At 41.0% G+C, this 12,576-nt stretch overlaps 1 protein-coding gene across 1 annotated transcript; it reads right to left on the reverse strand.

Moving 5' to 3' along the window:
- Positions 1-3,324: 3,324 nt before the first annotated feature.
- fgf10b (fibroblast growth factor 10b) lies at positions 3,325-10,142 on the reverse strand. Its single transcript, XM_075468976.1, has 3 exons — positions 9,045-10,142; positions 4,438-4,541; positions 3,325-4,081 (listed from the first exon to the last, which is right to left on the reverse strand). Exons 1-3 carry the CDS (start codon positions 9,502-9,504, stop codon positions 3,890-3,892), a joined length of 756 nt encoding a protein of 251 aa, XP_075325091.1. The 5' UTR covers positions 9,505-10,142; the 3' UTR covers positions 3,325-3,889.
- Between the last annotated feature and the right edge of the window lie 2,434 nt (positions 10,143-12,576).

Raw genomic sequence — 12,576 nt, forward strand, 5'->3', positions numbered from 1 at the left:
TCTAAAATCCACAATATTTGATATAAAACCAAAACTGTCTCCCTCTAGTGGTTTGGAGTGGAAGCTCAATAGTGCAATAGCCTGTTACAGTAAGATAGATAGATAGATAGATAGATAGATAGATAGATAGATAGATAGATAGATAGATAGATAGATAGATAGATAGATAGGAAAATATATAACCCAACATAAAGATTCCATGTAGGTATAATTCAAGGAATTTTCATGCAAAAATCAGCAAAAAAATATTTTTTATAAATGTATAAAATGCTGTTTCAAAGAATTCACCACACCAGGAATTACAGAGAAAAAAAGCTGAATGAAATTACATGCTCAATTTTGTGTTTATTTTTAGTGCATTTATATTTTTCCTTTGGTCATGGTCATATATTGAGAAAACTTTCTGCATGAAATCTTGCTCAGGTTGTTTTAAACAAACAAACTCTGAATAAATACCGAGGACATGACCGCGGTGACCTCAGAGTCCACGGTTGTAGCTGCTTTTTTGTTCCTACAGTTGCTGTACATGGACATATAGCGATGGACTTTTTATTTTTTCATTTGTTTTTAATTGCCAAAGAGCCAAAGGTTAGATATGGCACACATTTTCATTTTTCATCTCAGAGAAGATTTAGGACCTGTGCAACCCGCTCAGAAGTGCCTCTCTTCCTGGCTCACTCAGTAGCTGCCCACTACAAACATGTGTTGCACCAGACATCTCAGTGTAAGTATTCATTAGTTGTTTTAGCCTCTAGGCATTTTCCACTTGTTTCCCAAAGCTGGATCACATTATACCACAGAGAATTCCCGTGCCAGAAAGTCAGAGACCCACTTTGATAAAAGATTGCTGCACCTATTTTGTGTTATTGCTGTTTTCCCCTCATGCCAGTTTCTTGGAGGGAGTTCAAACCATCGCAAGTCTTGGGAATGCAGAAAATGACAAATGACTAGGATTGGTGCGTGTGCATGCGCCTGGATGATTGTGTGGGTTCTTTGGATCGGGGTCAGCAGTATATATTTTGTAGGTTATCCCTAGCTATTTATCGACTGCATCATTATACACACACACACATTTATAGAAGTTTCTACTAAAGTTGGGATGATTTTAGAATATAATCAAAAACAGAATGCAGTGATATGCAAACCATTAAAACACACAGCATATGCAATGTTATGACAGACAGATTTGATTGTTTATTTGAAAACCATATGCTCATTTTAAATTTGATGCCAGCGACGTGTTTTAGAAAAGTTGGACAGGATCATGTTTAGCTTTAGCTTTAGAGATGGTGTTGCATCACCGCTTCTTTTATCAATCATCGAAACATTTAGGAATTGGAGAAGTCAACTGCTGTCGTTTTGAAAGAGAATGGCTTCCCCTTTCCAGCTAGATACAGTGTTGGCACAGAAGTAATTCTTTGTCTTTTTAAAAAACATTTGCAACGCCCTGTTTTCAGTAGGGGACAGTTCTGGACTGCAGGCTGCCCTATTTTGTGCCTGGACTTGTACCACAGTGCCATGCAGCTGTAATAGATGCAGAATGAGGTTTGAAATCAAATTTTAAAAAAACTTTATTTGTCCCAAAGACACTGTCATGTTGGAATAAGCAATAAGACAGATATCGTCTAGACGGTAGCCAATATTGCTCATAAACCTTTATAACGTACATAATTCCCTCACAGAGGTGCAAAATAATGTACATCTGCATCATCACCAGTCGTGGCTTTTGAGATGTTCTCTGAAAACAAGCTATGTGGTCGTTTTGCAAGTGTTCCAGGGCCCAGGCAGGGATTTCCACCAAACGCTTGTGTCATTCTTTAATGCAGTGCCACATAAAAGCCTGGTGGTCATGTCCTCTCACTCTGTACAGAAGCAGCTTGCAATCTTATATTTATAGATTTCAAATAAATTTGTTTTTAAATTGCAAAATTATTATCATATTTATTTCCCGAAGTGGTGAAGCCCCTCGCCCCCATCTTCACTTTAAAAAAGAGCAAAAAACAACATCCCGTTGTTTTATTGCCAAGATTAAGTCGATTTTAAAGTAACTGAACTCTCTTTCATACTTGCATTACCGTGATCCCAACTATTTTTGGTTGTCGTGACAAATCAAGGAGGAAAATACAGTGCTTCTGTGATGGATATTGTTTCTTATCAGAGACAACATAAACCTATATATATTATTTAGTCATCTTATGAAGAAAAACATCTAAATGAATCCGTTTTGTTTGCTCGGAAATTTCAGTTGAACTTTCTGATCTGTCTTCTTCTGTGATCTCTGAAGGTTTTATCTTCAGGGCACTGTTGTGAGTTTTGCCTCATCGGTGCAACAGTCACAACATATTTCACAGTTACATATAAGAGGAGAGAAAATGTAATAGACAGTGTTGCATGTGTTGTTGAAGTGATCTTACAGAGAAATTAAATCATATTTAAGCTACTGTGCTGAATCCTACATCCAATAGTTTTTATTGTTTTCACCCCTTCCTATTGAGAGTCACAGCCATAAGCCATCTGTGATATATTTAAGACTGAAGATCATGGCCATTGCTTTCTGCAGTCCATCTTGTGCCTCTCTGTCTTCCTCTGCCTGTCCAGAGATAGATGCTCTAAAAGGCAGGATAAGAGAGCATGAGGCCCGGAAGCCTGTGGTGTTAATGTTCCCCCCGCAGTCTTTTGATCTGCCATCAAGACAGCTGTCATTGATTAGTGAGTTTGTGGATGGTTACTGCAGGAAGTGGGTGATCAGACGCAGGTCATATCTCTCCTTCTCCCTCATCCACAGTTTCTCTTCCACATAGATTCAGATCCTCATCCACGGTCGTGACACACCAGTTTGCAGTAGTCACGCAAACTGTTTATATTTTTTTGCTAGTGTTATCAGCTGGTGTTTAAATGTAACAACTATTTTACAAAGAAATCACTTCGGCAATCAGGGAATGTTGCAGTTCTTGCAGGGATGGACTGATGTTAGGAAATTATGTCAGGATCTACAGGTCATACCAGGGAAGTTGCCTCCCACCTATTTTGCTGTGGTTTGTTTCCCGTTTGTTTTGGGTACTAATCATTAGTGCAATGGTTCCCACATGGAATATCTGGCTAGGCATTAATGGTTGCCTTTTGTCCCTCCCTAACTCACAGACTCAGATAAGAATAGACCCACCATGACCTGAACATTTGCCAGCGTTTCTCACATGTGCTAAAACTTTCCATTTTTCCTGCAGTTCACTCAGTCTGTGGTATGTAGATTAAAAAAAAAGACCCACTGTGTTGCAGAAGAGAAAATGGTAATTTTATTTTCACATGATAGAGATCCTATAAAAAGTAGAATGCAAAGGAATGCTGGTGTTCCTTCCAGTTAAATATCTCACAAAATAAATAAATCATTACAATTCAGTCAAAACACAGTGGTTATGTATCAAACATTTGCTTTAAATGTGTTGTATCCTCTAATATTCAATGCTCTCATGATAATCTGACCAATCATTTCCTTCAGCTTAGCCATATTGTGTTCCATGTCTTACTGGAGAATCTCGATTATAAATAACACCTTTAGATTCTTCTACAGTTCTTTAGCTGGGATTGTGCCCGCTGTGTTATCCACATTACACACATACTGCAGCTGCAAACTGTTTGGCACGATAATAAAAGAATAAACTTTGCATTCGGTGCCACTTAAAACACAGATCACCTTCTCCTACCCAATGAACGTACACAATCTCAATCAAAGCATATATGACCATATGTTTTTGAACAGTGTTAGTGCCTTTTTTCAAAATGAGAGATTTCCCGATGCATGTCTTTATTTCAGTACTATAGCTCAGTATTGAAAACCTCTCTGTCCAGTGCTGTATATGTATCTACTCCCACTCCAGGTGGGCTCCCAAGTTCACACCATGATTGGAAGGAAGTGGGTGGCTGTGTTCTTCCTGCGGGTTTTCTTTCCTCTCATCGGCCTCCCGTGGACATTTAGACCCACAAACATCTGCCGCTTCTTGTTCTTCCACTCGGCTGATGCATAAGTGTTGTAGCCATTCTCCTCAATCCGCTCCTTCAGTTTGCAGTCAATGCCAAAGTCTCTCTGGAAAAACAGTAGGTATCATGTTTCAGTGTCGTAAACCCAAAATGTGAGGTTAAGGCAAGCTACACATCATTTTCTTGTGCAGTTATATTGTTTTTCTTTATTACACCTTAATCTACATTGAACAATATGATTTGTCTGCTTGTGTAGATAATAGTGCAGATCATTGAGGATATCTGCAGGAAACTGCATTGCTCTCCCAGAGGTTCACATGTGTGCACAGGCCTATTTGTGGTTCGGAGTAGATGTAGTAGCTACAGGAGAAAATATAGCAGCTGCCTAAGATAACGACAGGAGAATCTAAAACTATCTTTCTATCTGGAGCATCCAGTATGACCTCTGACTTGGATACTAACCGCTCCATATAGCTCTCCTTTCCTGCTGATAGCCAGATAGTAGTTGCTGTTCAGCCCTTTGATGGCCACCACTCCCACCTCCACAGATGTGATTTCCAGAATACCTAGGATTCAGCAAAAAGAGGGTTAAATCAGTATGCATCAACATTCAGAATAAACATTATAAGTGTCCAATTTATGTCAAGTATGGATGATGAATAACTCTCACTGCAGTTGCTTCAGTGTATAGAAGAATTCACACTCTGTTAAATGCCACAAGCTGTCAACATGTTCATATAAAGACCAGGATAAATCCAATTTTTACAGACATTAGTTAGAGCATAATGACTTGCAACATTTTGCATTTGATTTCAGGAATCTATGTGTGGGAATGTGTGGGAATTCTTTGTAAGCTTACAATTATTCTTGAGCACATTTCTCATTTCTGTGATATTTTAAAGTGACTTTACAGCCTACACCTGTGTAACAGATTCCAGCTGCACAGGTCATTTTCTTGGAAAATTAATAGGTGAATTCCACAGACGTTGTTTATATTCTGTTTGGTATTTAGGCTTCTAAGTTCCTATACAAATAATTCAGGTTTCTCATAGGCTATTAGACGGGTTAATTTATGCCTTGGTTAACAAGCGCATGTTTTTCCTGCAGACAGCTATGGTTATTTGTGTGGTCTCAGTTCCAGAGGTCAGAGAAATATAACTTCCTAATGTGTCCTTTGACCACAGAACCCACTTATCTCGTCTTTTGGTGATGTGTGTTTGTAAGTGAACCCTGCTGGTTCCCATGACATGTTTGATTTCATGCCGCCCTCCCTGACTTCCTTTCCCCACTTCCTGTGAGCTGTCGTTATTCTATCTCGATAAGCACGCATGTGTATGCACTCACAGACACACACTCACACACTTCAGCGCGGGGGCGTGAACTCCAGTGAGCCAAAGACATCCTTTGATCAGATCTGTAGCCGTTTCTGTGTCTGATGGCTGTTTGTGTGGCACCCTGCTCTACTGTCAGCCCCACTCTCCGGCTGGGAGGGGGGGGGGGCTATGAGGCTGGCGGTCTTGCACATAAGTGGACAGTGGAGGATGCAGGTGTGCCCCAAAAAGAACAATCCCCCTCTTAAATATACAGCAGCTTCTCTTCTCGTCCGTGAGGTCCTGACTGTATCAATTTCTAGTTCAAACGGTAGCACCTCAGGGCAGTGAGGTCTAAGGCTGCAAGGCGGTGGTGGGGACTGTGACACGACGGCCATTGAAGATCTGAGAGGAGCTGGTTTCTGTAAGGGATCGGATGTCAGGTATGGAGTGAGGATGTAAGACAATCTATGGCAGTCTTTGGCTGCTCTGTAAACATGGGAGGGATGAAAGGAGGGAGAACAGAGGAGGACAGAGGAGCCATGACAGTGAGACTGGGGGTGGAGTGAGGATTAGAAAGGCTGTAATGATCACTGATCAAAGTCAGCCACCGGAGGCAGGGGCGAGACAGGTTGTATATACACACATGCACACGCTTTAATGCACACACGCACACACACAGACATAGTGGTAGCAGGTGAATATGCACTTGCATACAACGTGCACAGCATACCTGGCTGTGAAACTACAATATCTTAGTTCACGGTACTCTGCTGAATGGCTCAATACTCAGCTTGACACACAAGTGGAGAGTAATGAGCTTATGGCTGTGAGAATTGGAACATGGCATAACAGAAAATATGTTCTGCATTTAACTTCCCCTAGATTACACCTCAAACTATGACAACAGTGTTTTATATGGTAAACATGTTGCAGGACCCAAATGTAAAAAGTTGCTTAAAGGGAGCCAACCTTGCTCAGCTGTTTGAGAGTCCTTTTTTCTTCTTCTTCTGCATGCTGGTTGCTTTTTCCTAATGTGTGGCTTATTTGATACGCTCTGTTTGGAGTTACAACAGTAAATGGTGTGCTGGTTGTGAAATGGACGAACATGATGCCAGTGAGAATTAAAGGTGGTTTTTCCACAGTGGGATGCCAAAAAGGCATGTGCTTTGCAGCTTGTGGCATTATTGTTTCTCACTCTTGCCCTGGCCTGCACAGATAAGAGCAGATATGATAAGTATATAAGATTTGATTGGTACCATTTCCCATGTAGCAAAATGAAGTGGAATGAGGTGTAAATCAGGATATAGTGCATTAACACTTGATAAAGACCACAATGATAATATTTGCAGGGAGATCCAGCCAGAAGCCAGTGTTTTTTTTTTTTCCCTCCAGCAAAAGGCAACTGCTTTGATTAGGGAAGATGAATGTGCACAAGGATGCACATTCACAAAAAGTAGCCATATATACACACTTCTTGAGCCACGTTCACAAGTGTCTTGCACACATGGCCTGCATCACACAAATACACGAACACACACAATCCCTTTCCAGACTTCGATTTGGCAATATTTCACTCATAATTCAGAGCTATTAGTTGTCTAGAAAGTTAAAAGAACTCGCTGTGAATCATAGATATTTTAATTGGGCATTTAGGCCAAGCAGATAGCTACTTGGCTGACTAAAGATTGTCTTCTTCCTTCTCTCGCTGCCTCTCTGTAACCTCAGCACAGGCCCCTGGCGGGCTGGAAAGCCATGTGGGACAGTTTTACACTGGCATCCCCATAAATCTGTGGGAGGCTGGATGCTGGCTTTGTAACAGAGTCCTTTCAGGGCCACATACAGCACCAAAAACCAAATCCTGCACATTGCATGTAGCTCTTTAACAGCAAATAATACATGCAACGATTGATTTATAATAAGAATTGTATTTTCTTTGTTATGTCCAAGCCAGAAAAAGATCGTTCAGCCATTGCAGAAAAACTTGATATTATGTCACTTCAAGGGACCATCAGGGGTCTACAAAGGACGTCAGTTCAGGGATCATGTCTAGCCCCAGGGACCAGAGCAAAGACTGAAGCTGCTGTTGTGTAGTATCCTTTACCATGTGAACCTGATATGGAAGCACATAATCCACACACAGTGTCCCCAGACCCCCTTAGGACACATCTTTTTGATGGCACCACCATTGATACTGAAGATGCACGGCTTTGATGTGGCCACAAAGATGTTCAGCCGTGCCATTCATGAACTTGTACCTCTAGAGAATCACCCTTTCACCTCTTTCCCCGATGCTCAATTCTGTGCAAATACCAAATGACCTTTGAAAAATGGCCACAAACCCCTGAAATGTGAATTTGTGAGTTCGTAAAAATTAAACAGGAAGAGGAGTAAATCCTTTTTCAAACAATGATAAACTTCAGAACAAATTCCCACCACCACTCTGAATGGTGAGTCTGACTTCCTTGTGCCTCTTCACAACTTAAAATAAACCACCGGTACATGTAGCGAGAGAGGTAAAGACATCACTTTGTAATATGGTCAGGAAATAAAGCTGCTTCTGCCACGACCTTGTCAAAACAAACATCTCTCCTGATATTCTGCGTCGCAATCCCGTTTTGCTCAAGTCACTTTGATTCAATGTGTGGTTTCACTCGCCCAAGTTAAGCATTCAAGCTTCCACACACATACTATGCGACTGAGAAGCAGGGAGAATAGGGGAGAAAGGAATAATACAACTATAACTTAGATGCTTAAAAGTGTGCATGTAGAAATATGTTACCATGTGTCATTGTTGCCTACTATAGGATCACACACCCACTGGAGAATGTGAGTGCCTGGTGGCTGATAGGCACACACACGTAGTTCGGCGGGGATGCCGGGAGACAAATGAGAATGCTATTTTACTGACTGATACACTGAAACAAACAACATATAATCACTTTAAAGACATGTTTCTCTGAGTGAAAACGTCAAACAAACGTCTGATATGTGACTGAAGGTATGCAATTTGCTTGCTTGCTGGCAAGGGGGCAATCTGAGTGGGAGAGTTAGGGAGTAACAGAGACAGAGTGGCAGAAAAGGCCTTAAAGCATCAATGTGAGACTGACATTCATATCCTCCCCCAGCCCCAGCCCTGTTCTTCTGTGGCTGTTATCATCGCTGTTTACCCTGGGCTGTGAAGACTGTCTGATAATGGCCAAGTTATCTGCTCCTGCTCCTTTTTAAACCATCTGAGAGCTACCATCATTGTGCTGAGTGTTTGGACAGGAGAGATATCAGCGAGATGTCTGGTTTAAAACAAAAAGACAACTCAAGGTGGGAATGCTTCCTCCAAACTACCAACCAATGGGCTAACTAAAGTTATATTTTTCATTTGAATTTACTCCGGGGCAACTACTAGGGTTAAATGCTAAATCTTTACTTTATGTTGCTGTTAAGTCGCATTTTTGGTAAAGAGTAAATTTCTTTACTTTTCTTTTACTTAATTTCTTATTCTCAAATAAGTGCCGTTGATTTCTTAAATAGAGAATAATCAAACATATAAAAGGAATCAACCTGTTTTTTTATATATAATTTTGGCCTGTTGAGTTTAAAAATCTTGAGTCTATACTGACAGTTTAAAATTGACTGTCAGGTTTTAGTCCAAACGAGGATATCGTAGAGTCACTATCAACCTTTAGAGCCTCCACAGATCATCTTTAGGGTGTCTTCTCTTCATCAACTTTTACACATCAATCTACTCTGAGAGTTACTTACTGAAAGGGTCATCCTTGCTCTTGGTTCCATTAACTTTTCCATTCTTATCGATCCTCAGGAAAAACTTCTGGAAAGAGAACAGCTTTCTCCTCCGTACGTCCCCTTGTAGGTGATTGTAGCTGCGCACATGCCTACCCTGTGGTCCTCCAGTCCGACTCCGGGGGCCCCTGGTGGCCCTGGTTGTAAAGATCAGCTCAGATTCTGAAATATTTACTGGGACCCTGGGAGTTTGCGGGTCAACAGGCCTCAGTCTGTCTCTGCTGAGCTGATGGCAGGCAGTCTTGGGTAAGAACAAGGAGAAAACTACCAGGGTAACCAGAACAGGAAAAGTCAGGGAGGAAAGCAGTACTGGTGGCCTTTGTCTGGAGCTTCCCCTAGAGCCAGAGCGAGCGTCTAACCCAGGCCTGGAGCAAAACGAGGCAATGGCAGCCTTACTCCCTCCAGCAGTCCATCTGATCATGGTAGTGTGCTGTGAGGAGGACTAGAGGCAGCCTCAGAGCCTGGGACATGCTGCTGGGGGCGAGGATTGACTGGGAGGGCAGGGAGGGAAGCCCTCCACAGTCCAGACGGGGTTAGATGGTTCCCCTGCAGAGTCCAAATCAACCAGCACCTGCATGAAATTCGAAGATTTTCCACTGAATTGTTTTTTTTTAATTTTTTTTCATCTTGTTATAGCTTTCCAATGAGTCTCTGTGTTTAAAGCTGATACTCTCAGATTCAGTTCTCTTCTCAAAAGGTTGAAAGGTTTCAGGAAGTTATCAGGCAGTCTTCAGTAAAAGATTAAAAACAATCACTTCAGTTTTTCACGAGATTGTTCGTGATATTCTAAATGTTATTCTTGGCTGCTCCAAAGTCTTGTACATCCAGGCAAGTTATGGACACAAACAAAAAAAGCATGTAAAAAAAAAAGACAATTTCTCGGTATCCAAAGAGAGAAGTTGCCAAAAACTGGACAAATCCTTCAGTTCCAGTGAAATAAAAAATGCTACACCCTACCATCTACCTGCATGAAACCTAATAGACTCCACATGTGCTCAAAAGCATTTTCAGATTCTACTCTGAAGAGCAAAAACAGGATTCAAGACTTAAATAGGAATGTTGGTCAATCCAGGCGCATGTCAGACAATCCATCTGTCCTCTTTGGTTGTGCGGCTCCTCTTGTTTTCCCCTCATCTCTCTTCCAAATGACTCCACCTTCACGCAGCAACAACGTCTAGGGAGGTCTCAGTAGTCAGAGTCAGCGTTGTGCGTGCCCCTTGCTTGATTTGAGTATTCTTCACCTGCAGAGTGATCACAGAAAATGACTGTGAGTTGTGTGGAGCTGTGTGGTGCTGCTAATAGTTACTTGATCCCTCCCTCCTTTGCTGAACTTCCCGTCTCACATATGGGAGCAAGTACTGCCCTGCATGTGTGTGTGTGTGTGTGTGTCAGTATGCCTACATACAAGGAAATCTTACTTTTGAGAGTGGGTGAGAAGTGATAACAGGGTTTATCTTTGTAGATGTAGTGGACAGGAAGAAGCAGTCTGATAGTAAATGATCTCTCCTACAGCTGCTGCCTGTTCTGATGATTGCTTTATGGGTTTTCATGTGTCTGATTGCCAAAATAAGATCTAGTTGTATTTTCCACTTAGTATTTCATGTATATATATTTAATTTATATATACATTTATTATCTGATACATCTTCAGTGTTTCTTTGTTTGAGTTTGCAAGAGATAAGTATTACATATTGAAATAGATTAATTAAAACATGATAATCTTGACCGTTCTCCTGTATCCCTACAGATAAAAATCATATTAAGTTACCTTTACCGGTTCAAGTCTGGATGCTACCGTATCACTGCCATCTTGCTAAGGCCCCCCAGGCCATTTTATCGCAGTATGTTATCTCTCTTGCTATGCTGTAATGCAATGACGCTCTCCTGTTTCACTCACCAGACCTCTGCCTTCCTCTGTGACTCAGGTGTCTGAGTGGCTATCAGCCAATGAGAGTCTCTGCTCCTCAGGGCAAGGCAGGCGCAGGATGGACAATGTTGTGGCAGACTAAACATCAGTGTGCAATATGTGCAGTGACTGTGCGATCAAGGACCATGTAGTGACATTTTTAACAATCCAGTGTGATAAAGAAAAAACTCACCACTGGCAGTCTTATCTACTCCCCCCTCCTCTTCCGTTTCAAATGTCAGCATCTGTCCTGTTCCGTGCTTTCCTTTCCTTAAGTCCTAGTTTTTAGTGCCTGCTTTAATGTCTGTCAACGATCTACAGCCAGAGCAGAAGCCTGGTCTTAACTCTGGTCTTCGCATGGCTTTATCTGGAGATGCAAACAAAACAATCTTATCAGTGCTTCCTTTGCAGTGTCCCTTCCCACTGTGATAACCTGAATATGTGCAGAGGACACAAAGCTGGGAAGGGAAGGTTTCCCTTTGATTGATTAGTGATACAGAAATAATTGTGAGAAACAGTTGTGAACATCTATTTACAAAACTGAGATCACCTCAACTTAATACTACAAAAAATGAACCACTTTGAGTTGTTCCGTCTAAATCTAAGTTTCTTAGAATAAAGTACTTTCTCCTTGTTTAAACGTTATATTCCTAATATATTTGTACAAATATTTTTGGTGGTATGTAAAGTATCGATTTCAAATACCTTTTTAAAAATAGGATTTCGTGTTTTTTTTGTATTTTTCTTTTGAAGTAAACTATGTCAACCTGAAGCTCTATGCTTTCAAAAGGCAGTCTAAGAGCACACAGATGATTAGCTAACAAGTAAGAACAGCTTCCTATTGTAGGCATAACTCTCATAAACTGTACAGTTTAAACTGTGCAGAGCAGTCTAAAAGTGTGTAGATTCACTTTGTGGTCTTACAAGTACCTTTTCCACCAAGCTGTAATGTCCTCTGTTGGTGTCTCAGAATAATGGAGGCTTGAAATGATGCTGACGGACACATGAGATTTGCAGGATTTGCAGGCCAAGGTGCAATTTTTTTGTAACATATCCATGCCTTTGTATTTCTCCAATATAAGTGAGATTTGAAGGGCATGAGGATAAATCACCTCCAGCCTCGCTCCGCAGCTTTAGCTTTTACTGTATCTTTATAGATCTATCCCCTTGAATTGCTTTTCAGTTCAAGACTGGAGACAATAGAATGGATAAATGAGCTCTCTGATCCTGCCCTCAAGCTGTGATCTTGCATGATTCTCAAAAACAAAAACACAATCACAACACTGGCTAAAAGTTAAATACCAGAAATTTCTGTGTATAAGCTTTTTTAAAGCTTATAAAGTCTTTAAAGGACGATTGTTATGCTTTTACATGTTTCTGGCTTAGTATTTTTATGCAGAAGGAACTCGTTTTTTGTTTTGTAGATTCACACTCTCGCAAGGCTTTTTTTCTATACCCTTTTTGCTCACATGACACAGTTTAGGATTTTCTGTCATGGTCAACCTCTCCAGGCAGTGCATGCCCATGGGATCTGAAGCATTCATGTTACGAACCACAACCTTGTGATTTTTCACAAAGAAAAGTCTC

This window comes from Odontesthes bonariensis, chromosome 6 (assembly GCF_027942865.1).
Source record: "Odontesthes bonariensis isolate fOdoBon6 chromosome 6, fOdoBon6.hap1, whole genome shotgun sequence".
NCBI lineage: Eukaryota > Metazoa > Chordata > Actinopteri > Atheriniformes > Atherinopsidae > Odontesthes > Odontesthes bonariensis.